Genomic DNA, 22,774 nt, shown 5'->3' on the forward strand with positions numbered 1-22,774 from the left:
TTGACTAACCTTTTTTTATCTTGTATGAAGAAGGTAGGGCGGTCCACAGTAGACCACCTGTACTCTATTACGCAAGTTATTGAGAAAAAAACAGCCGTCAATAAAGAAGTTCACCTGGTATACGTAGACTTACAAAAAGCATATGACAGTGTGCCCCTTAGCAAACTATGGTCAACCCTACATCAAACCAACATTAAACATGGTCTTATCAAAGCAGTCCAAAGTCTGTATAATGGAACGACTGCAAAAATTAAAACTGGATCAAGGATGTCTGAGGGATTTAAGGTCGCGAAATGATTGAAGCAGGGTTGTTGTATTTCGCCTACCCTTTTTAAAATGTATCTGGAACAAGCACTCAAGCTGTGAAAAAGAAAATGTAATGGCATGGGAATCCCTCTCAATGACGACACAACACTATACACTTTATGTTTCGCTGATGACCAAATTCTGATTGCTCAAGATCATGACGACTTAAGTTACATGACGCGGAAGCTAATAGAAGAATATAACAAATGGGGTCTGGAAGTCAACATAAGAAAACTGAAGCCATGTGTATTGGAGGAACAAAGCAGTCCATTACATTAGACGATGGGGTAGAAATTAAACACTGCGATGAATACAAGTACCTGGGCATGAAAATAACTCAAGATGGAACACTCGATGCTGGTATAAAAGACAGAAACATACAGGGTAGAAAAGCCATATCCATGATGAACGGCATTCTGTGGGACCAGACAATATCTAAAGCGAACAAACAGCTCATATACAATAGCATACTTAAAAGTATAATCACGTATGGCAGTGAAGTTTGGCCACTGAAACAAAGAGCGCAGAAAATGTTACTAGTAACAGAAATGGACTTCTGGAGAAGAACAGCAGGCAAATCAAGAAGAGATCGGATACCGAACGAGAAATGATGGGAGTAACACATACAATAATTGATGACATAAAAACAAAACAACTGGTATGGTACGGCCATGTACAGAGAATACCAGATGACAGGATCCCTAAACAGATTTTGGCATGGACACCATAAGGGAGAAGAAAAAGAGGAAGGCCGAGAAGAAGCTGGAGGGAGGGAATTGAAAAAGAACTAGAGGAAAGAGAAATCCCTCCAGGTCTATGGTTAAACAGAGAAGAATGGCGGTTAGGAGTCGGAAGGCGTCGGAGAACGCTGTAAACCGATAGTAGTAGTAGTATGAAGAAGGTAGGGTGATCAAAATGTTCGAAAGTACCTCGATCCAAGCAGGTGGGCAGAACCTCCTTCCAGGAGACCGCGCGCAACGGTTGGTTATCGCCGGCAATGCCAAACCTGCTAAAAAAACACCCTCCTGAACCATGAACTACTGTCCGGACTGTCAGGACTGCACCTGATCACTCATTCACGCACATTTCTCACGTATGCTCGCACTTTCTCACTGCGACTGAGTACTCCTTCTCTTCCTCTGTTCCTCCCTGTTCATGTTCAATCTCGCCATCTCGCATTCTACCTCTTCTTGCTGCTCCTGAGCACCCTGCCTCCTTTCGGGTCGCCTTTCTTCCTGTTTCTTTCGCTCCAACGTTCTCTTCACATATCTGTGAACGGCTCTCCACCGATCTGACGACCTAAGCATCTCCTCCACAAGTTCAGTAACTGATTGCACCCTATCCTCTAGCTCTGTCTCAAGCAGGCTTCTGTCAGCTATCCATCTATCGCATACCAATAGAATGTGTGAGGCAGTGTCCGATATTTCACAGTAAAAGCAATTGTCATTTTCTGCCTTTCTAAATCTTCAAAGGTATGCTCTGAAACAACAATGTGCTGTGAACATCTGCGTCAGGAAGTCATCCAAAAGCCGATGCCCGTAGTCCATTCATCTTCTCAGATTAGGAATAAGCAACTTCTTCCACTGCGCCATCTTCTTCATCTCGACCCATTCCTCTTCCCACATCATAATGGACCCGGACCTCTCTCTTTCGTCTTTTTTAAACGTTTTCTTGCTATGTCTTCATTTCTTCTCTCGTACACTCCTCCTCTTCACTAACACGTGCATCGGAATACACCAGGTGGTAACTCCCAGCCACGTTCCACCCTCAACAGACCCTTCCTATCTGTATGCCTTTGTTAAAACTGCCGTACCCCAGACAGGTGGCACGTAGATCGACTGCACAACAGAATGAAGGGCCTTGCTCCTCTTAGATTTGCGACCTCCAATGTTGGGGGCATGATCCCCTCCAGCGCGGCGGATATTCGACTAACTAACGAAACCCAATCCAACCTAGCCTAACCCGGTAAAATTCGTAACGTTCTTCAGAAAAATAGTAGACTGAGTAATGATCTAGGAGATTGATTAATACAATTATATCATGAGCATGAGCTAGCAGTCACATTAGATAGTTCTTAATGCGGCTGATTGATGATGATGATGAAAGGGCAACTTTGCACTTCTTCTTAATCTTGTTTCTTAATTAATTAATTAATTTCAGTTCGCAAATTAACAATTTCTCATTTGGCTATTTTTTGTTTCAGAGATGGCAGTTCCAAATACAGTAGATATATTAGGAGTAGAACCTAGATACCATCTACGATCTGGCTATGCAGGGCTACAAATCAAAAATAAAACAGAAAAAAGGGTAAATATACATATTTGTTTTTAAAAATGAATAAACATTTTCATTTCGTTGCAAAACGAAACCAAAGAAGTCATATATTTCAGTTCGTTCAGAGAGCGCTACAAGCACAATGACTGCATATGTAACTGTCTCTGATTAAACTAAAATAATTCAGGCCTACTAGCCTCGAATTGCAACTAACGAAATGTCATGGGTGTCTTAGCGACATCTGCTAGAAACAAGTCAAAGTTTTCTTCTTCTTCTTCCTTCTTGTATGTAGGCTTTAAAGCCCGTTTCTTCTTCAATATTTGTCTCCTAAATTATTTAAGTTATCGCACCATCTTTTTCTTGGTCTGCCAATACTTCTTTGTTCATTTGGTGACTTATCTCGTGCTATTCGTACTATCCTATCCTCTGCCATTCTACTAATGTGTCCGTTCCACTCCTGTTTCCGTTTTGTCACCCATCCATTTATGTCTTCTACATTGCATGATCTTCTTATGTTTTCGCTTCTCTTCCTATCCAACAGACTTTTCCCTGATATTCGTCGGAGTATTTTCATCTCTGTTGTTTCTAGTAGTCGTCTCGTTTTAGATGTGTCAGGTCTTGTCTCCGCCGTGTATGTCAATATAGGTCTAATTGCTGCTTTATAGATTCTTGCTTTTGTGTCTTGTCTTAGGTGTTTGTTCTTTCAGATTGTGTCATTAAGGGATCCCGCCGCTTTACTTGCTTTTAAGCTTTGTTGTCGTACTTCCTCTTCAACATCTCCGTAACTGGTTATATCTATTCCCAGATATCTAAACCTTGCTTCCTGCTTTATTATTTTCCCATCAATTTCGATTTTACATCGTAGTGGGTATTTAGATGTTGTCATACATTTGGTTATTTCTGCTGATATTATAATATTATATTTCTTGGCTGTTGTATTTAAGATGTGTGTTAATCTTTGGAGGGATAGTCTTCTGTCTCGGCGATTATTGCGGCGTCGTCTGCATAACAGAATATTTGAATTTCTTTGTTCCCCATTCTGTAACCATGACCTTTACGTACTGCTTCTATTATTTCGTCCATTGTTATATTAAAGAGCAGTGGGCTTAATGAGTCACCTCCGCTTTGTACTGGTATAAACTGCGTTAATTTTTCATTTATCTTTGCCTGTATTCGATTATGAAAATATATGTTTTCGATGGTTTGTATAATATTGATTGGCAGAAGTGTAAGACGTCTTCGACTTGGATGCGATCGAAAGCCTTTGTCAGGTCTATAAAACATAGATATGCTGGTTTATTGTACTCAGTAGCCTTTTCTGTGATTTGTCTCAGTACAAATACGGCGTCCACGCAGGATATTCCGGATCTGAATCCTTGTTGTTCATCTGATAAAGTTGTTAGTTTATTGATTTTGTTGGTTAGGACTTTTGTGGTTAGCTTAAGTGCGGTGTTCAGTACATTTATACCTCTATAATTGTTGGGGTCTTCTTTGTCTGCTTTCTTGAACATTGGTATCATTATGCTGTTTCTCCATGTGTCTGGTATCTTGCAGTGCAATATTAGTTTTTGTATTAGTGCAGTCTAATAAAATATAAAATAATATTAAATTAAAAACCTTATGGGGACCATTTTTCTGGTTACACCTCCGTGGCTTCTAAAAATGCAAGCCAAACGGATGCTGGAGCAAGAAGAAGATGAGGGAATTCTACAATTTGCAATTCATAACTCACCTGTCCAGCGCGAAAAAATTCCAACCAAAAATGGAACCTTATACTCAGATAAGAGTAAACTAATATAAATAAAAATGAATAAACATTTTCATTTCGTTACAAAACGAAACCAAAGCCATCTTATATTTCAGTTCGTTCAGAGAGCGCTACAACCACTCTGACCGGTTTCAAAACTTGTTAGTTTATCATCAGAGAATGCAAAAATATGTAGCTACCTCTGAACAAACTAAAATAAATTGATGGCATGAGTGTCTTAGCGACATCTGCTAGAAACAAGTCAAAGTTTTCAATTTATTAAAATATATAATTTTTTTTTTGAAAATTATCTATGTGCTTACTTTTTATTTAATTACTTCTTCTTCACGTGGCATATTAGAATTATCCGACGTTGGCCATTTCCATTGCAAAGGCTTGGCAATCTTATATAGAGTGTCCCAAAGGTAGTGGAACGGTCGAATATTTCGCGAACTAAACATCGGACTGAAAAACTGAAAAATACGTGTTCAATCATTTTCAAAAATTTATCCAATGACACCAAACACCAATCCCCACTACAACCCCTGGAGGTGGGGTGGGGGGTAACTTTAAAATCTTAAATGGAAACCCCCAGTTTTTATTGCAAATTTGGATTCGTTACGTAAAAGTAGGCAAGTTTTATTCAAGACGTTTTTTCGAACTGTGGATAGATGGCGCTATAATTGGGAAAAACGATTTATCCTGATACCATAGGTAAATTATAGAAACGGTCTAATATCTCACGAAATACACTTCCAAATGAGAAACCAAAAAACAGATTTTTAATCTTTTTTGAAAACCTATCGAATAACACCAAACATGACCCTCCAACCCACCCCCTGGATGTGGGGTGGGGGTAAGTTTAAAATCTTAAATAGCAACCCCCACTTTTTACTGCAGATTCGAATTCGTCATAAAAAATTAAGCAACATTTATTCGAAATATTTTTGAAAATTTCTGATAGATGGCGCTAATAAATCGAATTTTTCCAATTAATTTCTATTAACAATTCTAAAAAATGTTTCGAATAAATGTTACTTAATTTTTCGTGACGGATCCGAATCTGTAATAAAAAGTGGGGGTTGCTATTTAAGATTTTAAAGTTACCCCCCACCCCACATTCAGGGGGTGGGTTGGAGGGTCATGTTTGGTGTTATTCGATAGGCTTTCGAAAAAGATTAAAAATCTGTTTTTTAGTTTCTCATTTGAAAGTGTATTTCGTGAGATATTAGACCGTTTCTATAATTTAACTATGGTATCAGGATAAATCGTTTTTCCCAATTATAGCGCCATCTATCCACAGTTCGAAAAAATGTCTTGAATAAAAGTTGCTTACTTTTATGTAACAAATTAAAATTTGCAAGAAAAACTGGGGGTTTCCATTTGAGATTTTAAAGTTACCCCCCACCCCACCTCCAGCGGGTGTAGTGGGGGTTGGTGTTTAGTGTCATTGGATAGATTTTTGAAAATTATTGAACACGTATTTTTCAGTTTTTCGATGTGATGTTTAGTTCGCGAAATATTCGACCGTTCCACTACTTTTGGGACACCCTGTATATGGCAATATTTGGCTTATGGCTTGGCAATATTTGAGTCCATTCACGAATGTCTTTTAACCAAGAAACTTGTTTTCTTCCTACACTTTTACGGCCCTCTATTTTGCCTTAAGGGTCAGTTTTAGTATTTTATATCGATTTCCTCAATGTATTTCCCAGATAAGACATTTTCCGGTATTTAACAGTCCTTAGTAGTTCTGTATCTTTGTTGACACTCTTTAGTATTTCCCCATATTAGTTTTTCTTGTCGTCCAAGCTATCTTCAGCATCCATCTATGGATCCACATTTGCATTGCTTCAATTCTGTTCATGCTATTTAATTACTACATGTTACGATAAAAAGATCTTATCCACTTAATAAAAAAAGCGATGCAATTATTTTTGTACTATAATCTGTACTTGCTTTAGGCAACCAGTAATACAGTGAAATCAGTTAAGTACACGCTTTCTGTTTGTTTCAGATTTCAAATTTTTTAGAGGAATCCTCAGAAAACCTGCCAAGGTACAAACATGAAAAACGAAAACCAAAAACTACTAACATATGCAATAATTCCTTTAAAAATTTTTGGCTAGACGGAAATGCCGATAACTACAAAATCTTTCAAGAAACTTTAGATAACGTATTTAAAGAAGTCGATGATATCAAAGGTAAGACACTTATTCGATGTAAAATTTGTGATAATTGAGCTTTACGGTTACGGTGTCCTTGGCTCCACCTGCTACATTTTTCTTCTATTGCTTCTATTATTACATTTATTTAACGTAGGACACAAACGAAAACAATACACACAAATTTATATAAGACCAAGTTTTCTAAAACCCAATATATTTGTTGTTTTCTGACAATGTGAATATACAGTTTAGGATAAAACACCCAAAAAAGTGTTTGGATAGAACGTATATTGCACCCAAGGCACATCGAACAATCTACAGCCGAAAGAGTCAACCACAAAATCCACCAAAAACTAGAAATAAAAGGTAAATCTTTCTTTTCGAGTAAGTACCTACTAAAAATTGAAGAGATTTCATCAACAAAAAAAATAAAACATGACGTCAATCAAGTTCATTTTCAAACCAACGAAGCCGTTAAAAGAAAGTCAAAGACCTGCTACAGATCCCAAATAATAGGGAACTTGCATAAATTTTTAAATTCGAAAAAAATGTTATAAATCACAACAGAACATAATTTAAAACATGTATCAAAGATAAAAAAGTTTTGTTTGTCTTTCGTTTGGCCCCTAAAGACGATTAAAAATTCAAATTAAAACAGGTGGTCCAAAATGCGTCGTGACGTCACTTGGTTTTACATGTACATTTTTCCAATAAAGTAAACAGAATTTTAAATTAGACGTTATAAACGTCAATAGAAAATACATTTATGTGACGTTACAAGTGTTTTTGATCGTTAGACCTATTCATAGAAAATTTGTACTTTTACAAAAATGGTTTTATTTTCAATAGTAAACCTTCGTTCCTTTCCTTCAAAAACAGTATAAAACTACAATTGTAACAAACTGGTATATATTATTACAATGATATACGATAAATGTCATTAGAATATAAATATTTTTGACTTATTCCACGACGATGAGCTTGCCAAATACCCAAGTAGGTGGAGGCCAATAAACTAAAGAAGGAGAAGAAGAATATACCTAAATATAAGGTTGTGTCTAGGTATACGCTAACGTGTACGCAAATAAAAAAGTTAGTGTCAGTGATTTCTTATTTTTTATTTGTTTAGTGTTTGTTTTTAAATTAACTACGGAGTGTGGACAATTATTTAGTTCTTTTAATGAGTTTAAGAACATTTTAAAACAGTACGAAAAAGATAAGAGACTATAAATTATTATATATTTTTTTTAGTTATAAATGAAATAGTATTACCGTAAAAGATTAAAATATAAGGAAGACCTAAAGCTTTCACAATAATAATTAACTTGTTCTGAAGCTATTATCCTTGTGGCATTTTTGTAATCAACTATTCTAAATGAGAACTAAGCCACAATTTAACTAAAAAATTGATTTTATTAACGTTTCGACTTCTAAACCGGATGTCGTTGTCAAAATACAAAATTTTATTAAATTAAACAAAAATGTTGTTGCTTTTATTAAGTAAAAAATGTTTTCTAATAATTTATTTAATCTGACTAATTTTTGTATTTTGACAATAACATCTGATTTGGACGTCTAAACGTTAATAAAATATTTTTTTTAGTTAAATTGTGGCTTATTTTGCATTTAGAATAGTTGATTATAATAATTCACTTACGTATAAAAATTATTTTAACAATATTTTGTACCTACATGTCATGTAAACTAAATACATATAATTATTTTGCTAACCTAAATATATACTTTTATATTATACATTGATTTATTACAATTAAGTTTGAAACATCTGAATAGTTCTGCTTCCCTTCCCCTAACAAATATGTTTCTATCAAACAAACACTAAACATATCAAAATAGCATGTACCAAAATATATAGTCACTGCGCAAGCTAAATAATGACGTCACTGGCTTGATGAAGTTTAATTCGCGTCTACCTAACTTTTTTATTTGCGTACACGTTATCGTGTACCTAGACACAGCGAAATATAACCATAATAAAAACTAATGCAAAACTATGTGACGTCACGGGCCGTTTGAACTACTTTATGCCGCAGAATACTTTAAATATGTATTTCTAAGTTATTACGAGTTTTTGAAGCGTGAAATTTTGGAAATCTCATTTTTAAACAAAACTGAACATTATTATCTAATATAAAAAAAATGTGCAAGTTCCCTATTAAGTTTACTTCAGAAATTTACCATATTCCAATATTCCATGTATTCAGTGTACATTGTAATAACAAGAGGTAATACTATAAATATAGTGGTGGCTGATCATAAGAGAAACTGTCTGCTTGACAGATGCTATTAACCAAATCTAATTCTCTCTCTCTCTCTCTCTCTCTCTCTCTCTCTCTCTCTCTCTCTCTCTCTCTCTCTCTCTCTCTCTACATTCCTCCTCATTTATGACTCTTTCGCATTATTCCTTTGATTCCTTCTTTCCATGATAATGCTGTTCTTCCTTTCCATGGAACATAGTTTAAGGCCCTTTTGGCCATCATTCATCTTTCCTTCCTATCTAAAATCCTTCCTATTCTTCTTCTTGTATCTACATTTCGGACGTAATCAAGTCTGGATATCGAACGCGTTCTTCTTAGATAGTCCATTTTTACTACTTCCAGTTTTTTCTTTTCTTTCATTGACATTTGCCAACATTTAGATCCGTAAGTTGAAATTGGTTCTACAACCGACTTATAGATTATCATTTTTGTTCGTAAACTAATTTTAAGAGACCAAAGTGATGAATTTATTGCTTGTACCACATTTCGGCCCTGTTGTATTTTCGGCTGGATGTCCCGTTTCAATGTTCCTTCCTTCGCTATCACTGTCCCCTAAGTGTTTAAATGATTCGCATTTTTTAATCTTAATCGAGAGTTGTGGGTGTCTTCCTTTGTCCCTTATTCTAAGGTATTCCGTTTTGTTTATGTTGATTGTGAGTCCCCAGTTTTCGTATTCTTCAGTTAACTTTCGAATAATATCCATGTGTTCTCCATCGTTTGCCATAATCACTTGATCGGCTGCGAAGAAATAATTTGTTATGTACTTGTTTTTAAGTTGTATTCCCATTCCTGTACATTTTTTCCTCTAGTTGTTTAATGCTTCCTGAATATAGATTTTGAATAGGGCTGGGGACAAAGCACATCCTTGTCTTAAGCTTGTTGCGACAGGAAATGCGTCTAAAATTGTATTCTCCGTTTTAACGGCACTTTTTGCATTTATGTCCATGTTCGCTGTGGCTGTAGCGTTGATGTATGCATTACTTAGGCCTGCCTTCGTCAATATTTCAAATAATATTTTTAAGGGTACTGTATCATAGGCCTTCTCTAACTCAAAGAACACTAAATGAGTCGGTTTTCTGGCTGCTCTTTTCTCTATAATTTGTTGAAGTACAAAAAATATGTATATTATCAACACAAGATACAAGATCTGCCAGCATGGAATTATTCCGATCTTCTATTTCCTCATATTGGTTTTAGATTCGTTTATTTATCGATCGACCTACAACCTCCCCAATCTGTACCGCACAACCTCTCCTAAACCTCGACCATACTTCTTTTTCGCCTATTGGATACGCCTATTGGTTAGCTCTACGAAATACAAAATCTCTCCCTAGGTGACCCCTAGCTGTTAGTACGACGCCGACGATAACCAACGCTTGAAAACAAGCACGGCACATAAAAAAGATTATAATAGGTTTTATTAAAATTTGAAATTTACTGCTACGTTTTTTAATAAATAACTATTATTTATTAGATACATTATTAAAAAATGTTTATTTTATTTTCCAGAAGATGCTTTGAAAGCTAGTTGGAGCTGCATATCATCCACCGATCTAGAATGCATCCTCTGCAGCCGATGTCTCTTGGACCCGGTAACCACTGGTTGTGGGCACACCTTCTGTAGAGGATGCCTCACGAGGGTACTGGACCATGGCCTCTCGTGTCCTCTTTGTATGTCTTCTCTCACCACGGGAGACTACTCTCGAGCATCGACTGAAGTTTTGCTGCAAGCCATTCAGTTTCTAGTGCCACAAGATTACAATGAAAGAATGTCCATAAGTATTAGGGAAAATTTGATCTTGGAGAGGAGCTCAGATGTAAGAACTTTTGGAAATGCAATATCTAGCGTATACATTAATGTTTCTCTTTCTTGTAGATTCCTGTATTTATTTGTACCAATGCTTTTCCTGGTGTAGCATGTCCGTTGTATGTATATGAAGCAAGGTATCGTTTAATTGCCCGAAGATGCTTGCAGTCCAGTACGAAAAGATTCGCAATGGCCGGGAAAGATTCCACTGGAGATAAGTTCGTGCAATATGGTACCATACTAGAAGTGAAAGATGCTGTAAACTTGGAAGATGGCAGGTTCATTTTAACAACTATTGGGGTTAGAAGATTCAAAGTTATCAGTAGGAATGAACAGGTATGTCTATCGTGTCTTTAGATTGATTCACAGAGGCCACATTCATAATTTTGAAATAATCACTAAGAACACCTATAATCAATTTAATATTGGTCCTTGTTTTCAGGTTGGTAAAGGTTAGGTTTTGCAACCAACAGAATTGTCTCTCTGGTAATATTGTTGACCAGTAACCTTTATTATATACAGGACAAAACACCTCTAACATATTATGTTAGACTATTTGACGAGGGCTAGCGTAAGACTATAAATAAATTCTGCATACAACCGTCAGGAAGACACCGTCTCACCAAAGCTATTCACGACGCTTTTAGAACACACTTGTAAGAAGGCAGACGTGAACAAATATGGTATAAACATAGATGGAGCGAAGTTTAGATTCAAAAATGACATCAACCCTATTTGCCAATCGTATGGATGATGCAATAATAATGTTGAAAAAAATTATATCACGCTTCCTTAGAGGTCGGACTAAAGATTAACATGAAAAAGACGAGAATAATGACTAATCTGGTGCTAACTCGTAATATTGTTGTTGATGGAAAGGATATTGAGCAGACTGCATCTTATAAGTACTTGAGACAAAGACAGAGATTTGGCCACAGATAACCAGACATGTGAGCTCCCACGTCCAGACACGTCCCACGGATTAGCCTGGACAGCGTTTAGTAAATTGTACTATGTATTTAAATTGAAGTTACCCATATACCTTTTAGACCAGTGTGTGTTATATGTACTCATTTATAGAGCGGAAACATTTAGACTCACAAAAAAGGTATTGAACAAGATTCGCGTAACTCATAGTGCTTTGTAGCGCTAGATGTTGGGTGTCTCCCTGAGAGGCCGAATCCCAAACTACAAAATACGTCGTATAACAAAAACAACAATCGCTGTCGAAAGAATTGCATCGCTCAAGTGGAATTGGGTAGGATACGTCGCCAGATTATCAGACAGCCGATGTACAAAACGTATTGTCGAGTGAAGGCCACGACAAAAGTACTACAGAACAGAGGACACCCACTAACCAGATGGACGGACGATCTCAAACGTGTTATCAGTAACTGGTAACGACGTGTATTGTCCGTCTCCAAAGATCTCTGTCTCTAGTCATTTCTTTTAACTCATGCATAGGTCTTTTGCATATTCGTCTAATTTGATCGATGATCCATCTTGTTTGGATCTTCCGTGATCTTTGACCTTCCACCCTTCCTTGTATAATGGGCCTTTTCACGTTTTCTGTGTTTGCTCTCATAACATGTCCACAGTATTTTAATTTTTGGAGTTGGACTTTACTGAAGAGTTGTTTTCTAACTTTTAGCTCTCTTAAAATTGAATTATTTGTCCTAAGGTCGGTCGAAGGAATTCGTAACATTCGTCTTCAACAGAACATTTCAGTGGCGTCTATCTTTTTTTTTTCCGATTGTCTCGGGGTCCAAGATTCACTGACATAGGTCAGTATTGGGAATATTAAGCAGTTGATCAATTTCATTTTTAACGCTCTTGAAATTTGACTGTCCTTCCATATTTTGGTAATTTTTGCAGTGGCAACTTTTGCTAGGTCACATCTACGTTTTATCTGTTCCTGTAATGACCCTGTGTTTGTGATCAATGGTAGCATATAATATGTAGGAATTCTTTAAAGACAATCGTAATAAAAGTCCGTGTGATGTTTAACAGTTTTAACTAATAAAATAGATAACTAAATTATTGATACTATTAAATTGACGAAATGTAAAAGTGTTTGTGTGATTGCGACTAAAATTTTACGAGTTCTTGTTCTTACAAAAAGAAATGTATTTAGGGATAAGTAATTGCGTCTAAACAATATTATAACCGGCTTGTCATAATATAAGTACGTCTTAATTCGTCTTATCCCAAAGAACACGTCCGTCGCGTTTATGATGTTAAAATCGACTGCCACACTAACCAAAACAGTCTCCTGTCTTCCCCTCTTCATGCTTAAAATCCGAAACTATTAAAATTCTACTGCAATAAATTTCGATCCCTATTAGTAATAAAATTTGGTTCACAGTGGCGAATGTTATTCTTACTTATAAAGTTAAAAGTAGTCCGCTACCGTTGTAATCCCCAATCCGATCCACCCACCTGGACCAACGTAGGTCCATATGTGTGAGACTCTGATTTCGTTTTCGTAATAATAATTAAGAACAAATATATACAGGGGTCTTAAAAATTAAGTTAAAATATTTACAATTCTACATATATGTATATAGCTTGTATGTTTAAAAGAAGTAATTTCAAACGTTAAAATCCTATTTACACATTTAATTCAATATCCCTTTTTTATTTGCAGGATGGTTATGACACAGCCAAAATAAATTATATCAAAGACAACGATGTTCCTGCAGAAAAACTACAAGAATTGATGATGATCCATGAAAAAGTATACAACAAAGCTTCTAAATGGATCAAATCTCTAAAACCGAAGGCTCTGAGAGAGGTCGAAAGGCTGATTGGAAAAATGCCAAAGGTAGAAAAGGACTGGTTCACTTTACCAGATGGACCAGCATGGGCTTGGTGGTTGATGCCTATTCTGCCACTCAGTTCACAATTACAGGTAATGGATAATATATAACTGAAAGTCTCCTTCTTCTTTTTGTGTAGAAATGACTCTTTCTGTGTTCTTCAATGTGCCTTTAGTAAGTTGTCGTTCCATCGTTTTCGTTCTTTGCGGTCACTTATGTGGTCATTTCATTCTACTCTTCTGTTTCTTACCCAGTTATTGATGTTATCCACCTTGCATCTCCGTCGTATAGCTGTACTTCTAGCTCTGTCCCATAGAGTCTTACCATCGATTTTTTGAAGCGTTTTCATCTCCACTGTTTCGAGCAATCTTTTTGTCATCTCTGTGTCAGGTCGTGTTTCTGCCTCGTATGTCATTATTGGTCCGATGACTGGTTTGTACATACATTCTGCCTTTCATTTCTTTTCCGATACTTTTATTTCTCTATATTGTGTTATTCAGGCAACCTACGGCTCTATATGCATAACTAAAAGTCAATATAAATAAAAAGTTAAAATAATTGTAGCAAAACAATGAGTCACCAGCCGCAAGGCGTAAGCCGAGAAAAGTCTAGATCGAAGCACGCTATACGTGGAACCGATGCGCGGTTGTTGGAAGGTCACACGATAGTCGGAGAGCTGGCTTAGCCCGGAATGATCGAGAATAACGACTAGGATATATAAGGCATAATTTTTGTGAATAGAGTTAGTCTTAAGCTAAAGTTTGTAAAGTAAACTTGTATAAATAAATAATAAAGTCGTAAATAAATACCCGAACGCTCGTTTTTGTTACATAATAAAGATACGACAGACGTGCGATATGTATGCATATAAGAGTTGTAGATATTTAAAGGGGGTGATATTAAAATCTGTAAAATTTTATTTATTTTTCTGATGAATTTTCAGTAATTCTTCTCCTTCTTTAAGTGCCATCTCCGCGACGAATGTTGGCAATCATCATGGCTATTCTAACCTTCGAGGCAGCTGCTCTGAATAGTTGCCTTGAGCTGCAACCAAACCATTCTCTCAGGTTCCTCAACCAGGAAACGCGTCTCCTTCTTACGCTTCTCCTACCCTCTATTTTTTCTTGAATTATGAGTCTCAAGATGTTATATCTTTCGCCTCTCATCGCATGTTTGAGATATATTTCAGTAATTATCAGATAAATATTCGTATATATCACTCGTATAGTTACTTGTAAGTTGGACGTTAGGGTGATTTTAATGTTACAAGTTATTATTTTCTTCCTTTTTTGTAACAAAACTCTTCTCTTGTTGAAGAAAAATATTCTGTGTAAAAGGTATATTTATTTTAAGAAACCCCAAAAAGGACTACAAATACAAAACATAACGTTTTCGCTCTAAAGAGAGCACCATCAGTGTTCATTGCAAGCTCTGCATGCTAAGCCACCAAAAAAAATATATTTTTGTATTTTTGGTGGCTTAGCATGTAGAGCTTGCAAAGAACACTGATGACTCTCTTTAGAGCGAAAACGTTCTGTTTTGTATTTGTAGCCCTTTTTGGGTTTTTTTTTTAAATAAATATACCTTTTACACCGAACATTTTTCTTCAATTTTTGTAATTAATGGTATACAGCCAGCTACAGGAAATTTTTCCTTGTGGATCTTCTCTTGTGTTAAGCGCCTTTGTTAATTTACCAACTAAGTATTTCAACGTTACTGCAGATATATTTCCCTGTCTAACCCCTCTATTTGTTACAAATTCTTGCGGTTTTGCATTATCTTGTTACAAGTTTGTTAATCCAACTACATCATGAAAAATCCTAAAATTTTACATTGGTTCGGCTATGTTGATGACTGTTTGTTTCCCAGTTCAGGTAGTTCTGACTCAATTCATCAACTACTTATTAAAATTAACCAAATCCTCCTTAATATTAAATTCACCTTGGAAACTGACCATGTCATACACTCATCGACTCATCCTCAAATTCATGTTTGCTTTTCTCTTAATCTTATACAATCAGAGAAGCGTGGATCTTAACCAAATATATACGGTTATTTCATAAAGGCTTTATATGTAACATAGATTTTGTATGTGTGTATTGTATGTTACATGTGTATTGTGTATTTGTAGGTAATTTTGCTCTGACTTTCTATTACTCCGCTATTATTAGTATATTCTTGTTATTGACTTCTTCCTTTAGTATTGGCAACCAAAGCTTTTTCTGCGTAAAGTAGTAGGAGAGTTGCTTCTTTTACTTTTCTCTTTGGCATACCTGTTTCTTTCATGCTTATTGATGGATCTTTCCATTGAACTCTCATCGTCTCAGGAATGTTTGCATATCTGGAATTTCTCTGTCTGGAAGTCTCTGTTCTTGATGTATATTTTATACTTAGGATGCAACAACTTCTCCCACGTAGAAATTGTTGCATTCACATGGTATTTTGTAGATGTAGTATTTGTATCTTTCTTGTGTGATATTGAGTTTGGTTTTGAACAGGATAGATCTCACAGTGTTTAGTCTAGGCGCCAGAGGGGTAACCGTGTCATTTTCAATTCTGATGGACAAACTCAACGGTTTCTTATGGATTTTTGGCTGCTAGTTACTAATTTCGAGGGTGGATTTCGATCCGAGTGGTCAAAAAATTGTTATAAACAGTTTAATTGTTTATAAGGCTCTGGCTCATAAACTAAAAGAGATAAAAAAGAATGTTTCAAATAAAATTTGTTCGTTAATAAAAAATGAGGAAAAAACGTTTACCAAACTTAAATCCAACAATTATAACTCAAGATATTGTAAAATTAGTGCACGATGCAAATTGCAAAACAAGTATTTTTCGAAGCTTTATCGATTTAACTCGGCTTCTACGCATGCAAATGAGTCTTAAAAGGTCTCATTTTAAAGCTTCAATAATAGGCTTCCAAACAAAGTTTGTTAAATTGCTCTATCTTCATTTGTTTTAAAGTTATAACCGTTTGAAGTTATAATTTTCTTAAAAAAAATTGTACATTAATTTATTTATAAGGGTTTCAAGTAAATTTTAGCTGTAAACATTTATACTTTAATTAACAAGAATGATAGAAGAACTCAAAAGGAATAATTTGAGCTTAAGAAAATGTTCGTAAGTTTATTTTTGGTCAAGATATCGATATTTTAATGGCGCGCTATGAGGCGCAACATCGGCTCACAGTCAAGTATTTTTCGACGCTTTATCGATCGTAACTCGGCTTCTACGCATGCAAATGAGCCAATATGTGATATCCATATCAAAATGTATCGAGTTATTTTGCAGCATCATCATTTCATATAATACGAGCATTTATGTTGTGGCGGCATACACACAATTGACGTGCCTTGATGATGCTGCAAAAGAACTAGATCCACTTTATATGGGTACTATCCACTATCCACTGGATATCTATATGATATAATCTATATCATATAGATATTATAGTCTAATAGATAATTAGACTCTGAAGCCCTAGAAAGTTTTAGTTTTACTGCCTACAAGAACAGATTTAGTACCACCGTGTAACTGTAATAAAAATTGCTCTAGAACTTATACAGATGTAAAAAGCTGAGATTCCCTGAATCTCCCGATTCAGATGCATGAAACAAAACGTTTGCAAAAATAGTATTAATAAGTAATATCAACTTATTTTTAGTTGTATTTCTGAAATATTAGTTTTTAATGTTTTTTTCTCATTTAGTACAAAAAATAGAAGATAAAGTAAATAGAATGAAAGGTGATACGAGGTATAATATGATGATTTAATTATAAGAAATATATGATAAAATTTTATTAGGATCTTCAAAAATGAAAAATTAAAATAACGTATATATACATCGAAATTATAATTTGCATCGAGAAGTTAGCGCGTGAACCTTTACGCGATGAGCCGATCTTGCGCCTCAGAGCGCACTATTAAAATATCGATATCTTGGCCGAAAATAAACTTACAAACATTTTCGTAAGCTCAACATGTTCCTTTTGAGTTGTTCTATCATTATTGTTAATTAAAGTATAAATGTTTATAGCTTTATTTGCTTTTGAAACCGTTATAAACAAATGAATGTACAATTTTTTTAAGAAAATTATTACTTCAAATGTATATAACTTTAAAACAAATGAAGATCAAATAATTTAACAAACTCTGTTTGGAATTCTATTAACGAAGCTTTAAAATGCGACCTTCTAAGGCTCATTTGCATGCGTAGAAGCCGATTTAAATCGATAAAGCTTCGAAAAATACTTGTTTTGCAATTTGCAATTTGCATTGTGCACTAATTTTACAATATCTTGAGTTTTAATTGTTGGATTTAAGTTTAGTAAACGTTTTTTCCTCGTTTTTTATTAAGGAACAAATTTTATTTGAAACATTCTTTTTTATCTCTTTTAGTTTATGAGCCAGATCCTTATAAACAATTAAATTGTTTATAACAATTTTTTGACCACTCGGATCGAAATCCACCCTCGAAATTCGTAACTAGCAGCCAAAAATCCATAAGAAACCGTTGAGTTTGTCCATCAGAATTGAAAATGACACGGTTACCTCTATTTGGCGCCTAGACTAGTTGGTTGCTTTGAATGTTGTTATGCGCAACTGTGCGTAATTGATTTGTCAACCATAGCATTATTATTACAACTTTTCTCACCAATCATTTATATTGTGTTCTAGGTTGGATTCTTGAGCACTACCAGCTTGGAAAAACGGTTAAGAGCCATTGACAAAATGTTGGAGCACATGAAGATCCGCATGAAAGCTCTGGAGCGAAATACTGTCGCCTGCTCTCAAGAGGTAGACCCTTCGGACTACTGTGAAAGTGGAAGATCTTTAGAAATGCCATATACTAATAATTAATTTATTTTAATATTTATTAAGCGAGTAGATAATTGCAGTTTTGCTACTAGGTACAGGGGTTTTATGGTCTTAAAGAAGTACGTTATGTTCTAGTCTATTGGAATGAACTATATCATAATATTAACAGTAATAGTTTCAATATGAAGTTTTATGGCAATCAATCAAAGCTTCTTTCAAAACACTTGTAAATTTTTACTTCCATTACAATCGTGTTATTTCCCTATATATGTATCTTTTCTTTGCAATTTTCCTTCTTCTTCCTATTTTTCAACATTTTTCCAAGGCTTTTGCTCCATTTTCTATGAATCGGCTTCAATTATCTTTCTTGTACCAGTTCCCAAGTCAACGAAAGATAAAAATGAAAAGAAGAATAAGAAAAATGAATGTCGGAAACAATTCAAGCAAGCTGTTAGCCCAGATATATAAATATCAAACGGACGACGCTTAGGAAAAATATTCCATCGATGCATCTCAGCTTGCCTATCCGAATCGTCATCATTTTCGTACTCGTATAAGTACTGTGGTCAGTACCGTTAGAGATCAGTCTAACCATTCTCCGGTGTAAACATTTGAATATTTACAACAACATCTCGGTGAGTTTTGATTCAAATCAGTCTTCTTGCGAAACCTCTTTGATAACGGGTAAACCCAGAGACACGGTGTCAGAGGATGGCAAGAGACTCGATTTGAATCAAAACGAAACCGTTTATTTTGTTAGAATAAGAAAAGTAAAAACCGAACAAAAGATTCATGGAAATAATTGATAATAAAATAGGGAAAGTAAATCTTATGTATATATGGGATTAGCTAGAGTTTGGTTGTAATGACAATTACATTATTACCTAAAAAATACTTGAGGTTTCAATTTCCACAAAATCGTTTTCAAATGATTATAAGAGATTTTCGTTGAACAAAGGTGTGTATAACCCAATGAACTGTCAACACCGATGGAATGGGCAAGAAGTGAATTTAATGACGCCATGATGAGATAGCGCTAGTCAGGGAAGGAGGGAAGATAATGGCCATCTTTCGTAAACAAAAAATTTATAGTGGTAGTCAGCGTTGCCAGCTTGGGGTATTTTTCCATAATTTTGGAGTAATTTGAAAGCGTCTAGAGGAATTTTTCTAAGCAGAAATGGTTGGGGAAGGACAATTATGAGATATTTTAAGGGGTCATGGTAAATTAAATTTGCGTACATACGTAGAACTGTATAGTTTGTTATACTCTCATATAACCGAAGACGATAGGACCTATGAATTATTTCCAGGGCCTTCTGTTGATAAGTAGTATAATTTTGGTTTACTGTTCTCTACATTTGACTACTAATTTATTAAAATGCGGCAAAAATTTAAATTTAAGGGGTTTGAGCTTCAATTTGAGGGAATTTCAGTTTCTAAGTGGGGGATTTATAAAATCACATCTGGCAACTCTGGTCATTATGATAATATCCAACCAATGAAGAAGTCAAATTTTCCCTGACAAGCTCTTTCTCTCTCTCGGACCTCTCACTTGTATGTTGGCCGCAATCTCGCTTCACTGTTTGAATGGGATGGGGCCATTCCATCCGTGTTGACAGTTCGATGGTATAACCGCCAATTGTTATTGTTGAGGTTATGTTATATCACAGTCAACACACATGGAGGTTTAAATATAGTACTTGCCTGTGATGGTTGTAGGTAACAGTCAGCTTTAGCTGGAAATATATGAGAGTGGATGTTTTCATGCCCTATGATACATCAATATGTGCAATATTTCTCTGTGTTATGTGATTCTTTGTTTGGGAGTGTTCATAATCGTAGTAATGGGTTTTTTTGCGGTCTTCTTCTTCAGGTGCCGTCCTCGTTCCGAAGTTTGGCTATCATCAAGGCTATGCGTATTTTTGATACCGTAGATCTAAATAATTGGCAGCTGCTGCACTTGTTTTTTGCGGTAAAGAGTTGTAAATTGTGTTTTTATGTATTGTGTGTTGCATATGTATAGTATATGATAGAGACATATGTTTCACATTATCCTATATTCTATTGCTGGTGTGTTCTTTTGATTCTACTCTTCTTTAAGTAAACTGTGGCTAATCGTATATATACATAATATTTAACTTAAACATGCCACAAGACAAAAGTTTTGGAAAGTAAAATCTAAATAAACAAATGAAAATATTTTAAAGAGTATTATTTCTGTACACCATATATATGTACACATTCTTGATTCTAAGACCTTTTGTAATTTTCTGTTACCTACCAAGGGCTGTAGGTATCTCTAATTGTACAGTACTCAGTATTCATTCTACTGCTTTTGGAAATAATTGTGAACTTTCAAAAATGTATAGGATATAAAGTTAGTAGATATATGTGAATGATTGCAGACCAACCTGGAGTGATAAAAATGTATAATTATGTTCCATTATAAACTAAGAAACTTTATCGGATATAATACAGAATATACCTAAAAAAATTGTACATTTATAAAAATTCGATGTTTTCATTCCTAAATATTTTGTTAGTATAGACTATATGTTATAGATACGTGTATGATACAGATAATATTTAAGACGATGTACCCATCGATGTTACTTTTTAAGAATTGTTCCTTCTTGCGCAGGCGCACGACAGTAGCAAATCATTATTAATCTATTAAGTTCGACATCTAACATCTCAAGTATCTGGTATGTCAAACGCGCCATCTAAGCTCAAGAAATGTACTTCTTTAAGACGTCATTTGTCAGGATATGTTTCTTGCATAAAATAGTATTGTTGTTACCTGTACCGTATCGAAACTTGTTTGCTCGCTGTAATAACTATAATATTTATATCATATTTATTAAAAAAAACAATACACTAGGCGTATCTATATATAAAATAATTATTGCAACCTTTTCGAACTTCCGAACTTTCCTGTTTCTAAAAAATTCACCACTAAAGTTCGTGTTATCGATTTTCCTAACTGAAATAATAAAATAAAACACTGTTCTAGCTTTGAATTCAATTGTATATTTGAAGAATACGCCAATTAAACGAAGATATTTAAATATCCTCCGTCCACTGCTGGACATAGGTCTCTCCCATTTTTCACCACTCTTTACGGTTCTGTGGCGTTTTGTTGCCAGTTCGTGGACATTCGTTTAATGTCGTCCATCCAGCGTGTTGGTGGTTGTCCTCTGCTGCGTTTGTCTTCTCTTTTCTGGTCCATCTTGAGTCTTTTACGGCCAGTTGTTCGAACGCTAATCAAAAATGGAATCCACTGATCATTATCAAATATTTAATTACAATTATATTTGATTACGCGTACTTCTGACAGATGTCACGTTTTGAGGTTATGTTGACATTGTTGACTGATTTATTTTATTATTTTGGTTTTAATCTAAAATAAACCATAATTAAACTTTTTCTGATGTTAATTTCCTGTTTTTACTTAGAAATCAATAATAATAATAAGCAATTTTTAATAATTTAACAGCTGCGGCTATATTTTAATTACTGCTTTACCTACAATCAATGAATGATTAGTATTTTACATGTATTTTTGATGTCGCGATTTGATTCACATCAAGAACATTGATTACAATAAACTATTTGATTATAATCAACTTCTTGATTAGCGTTCGGACAACCGGGCCTTAGTCTCGCTACGTGTCCTGTCCAATTATATTTCAGCTTGGCTATGCGTTCAACGACATCAGTGATTCCCGTTCTTTTCCTCAGGTCTTGGTTCCTTATTTTGTCTTTTTTGTCACGCCAGAATCAATCTTTCCATGCGCCTTTGTGCTACTCGCATTTTTAGTGCTGCTGTTTTTGTGAGCGTAAGAGTTTCTGTTCCGTATGTCATAATAGAAAAAACGCATTGGTCAAATGTCTTCTGTTTCATAGCTATCGGGATGTTGGTCTTAAAAATGTTTCTTAGTGAAACATACGCTGCAAAAGCAAGTGTTATTCGTCATTGAAATTCACAGGACTGATTATCCTTGCTTATTCTGATTTCATGACCGAGATATATGTACTTTTCTGTCATTTCGACCACTTGATTTTTGATAGTCCAAGAGGCAGCGCTGAAAAATTTCTCTAAATTTACTAAAGCTAGTTATTTCACAGTTGATTACTGTGATTGTGTAGAGAAACATACTGCGGTCAGTCAAGCCAAACGTAGAACAGGTGGTACTGACAGCTTGTCAAAGTTGCTTACCTGCGGAGGTAATTAAATCCATTTACTAAGGCTGAAAATCAGTACAAACGTTCTAAATTGAATATAAATAAAATATATTATAGTCGGTCAGCTGTATGACGGGACAGAGCCGGTCGGTGGGCCCCAATGAATGTACAGGGTTATTCACTATATTTTGACCCCCCTCTAAACTGCTTTATTTACAGAATTAGAAAAAATGTAAAATACAAAACTTTTCAATTTTTAAATCATGATTTTTTGACATATATGTCGCACTAGTGACGTCATCCATCTAGGCGTGATGACGTAATCGACTATTTTTTTTTAATGAGAATAGGGGTCGTGTGCTAGCTCATT

At 35.1% G+C, this 22,774-nt stretch overlaps 1 protein-coding gene across 1 annotated transcript in view; it reads left to right on the forward strand.

The window, feature by feature from the left end:
* LOC126892758 (LON peptidase N-terminal domain and RING finger protein 2) overlaps positions 1-22,456 on the forward strand; it is a 236,306-nt gene extending 213,850 nt beyond the window's left edge. The window contains exons 2-7 of the mRNA XM_050662441.1: positions 2,510-2,613; positions 6,345-6,531; positions 10,284-10,591; positions 10,651-10,917; positions 13,229-13,492; positions 18,079-22,456. Of these exons, the coding sequence (XP_050518398.1) occupies positions 2,510-2,613; positions 6,345-6,531; positions 10,284-10,591; positions 10,651-10,917; positions 13,229-13,492; positions 18,079-18,261 (1,313 nt within the window). The 3' untranslated portion in view covers positions 18,262-22,456. The remainder of the gene's footprint in view (positions 1-2,509; positions 2,614-6,344; positions 6,532-10,283; positions 10,592-10,650; positions 10,918-13,228; positions 13,493-18,078) is intronic.
* Positions 22,457-22,774: the final 318 nt, after the last annotated feature.

The sequence above is a fragment of the Diabrotica virgifera genome, chromosome 9 (genome assembly GCF_917563875.1).
Source record: "Diabrotica virgifera virgifera chromosome 9, PGI_DIABVI_V3a".
NCBI lineage: Eukaryota > Metazoa > Arthropoda > Insecta > Coleoptera > Chrysomelidae > Diabrotica > Diabrotica virgifera.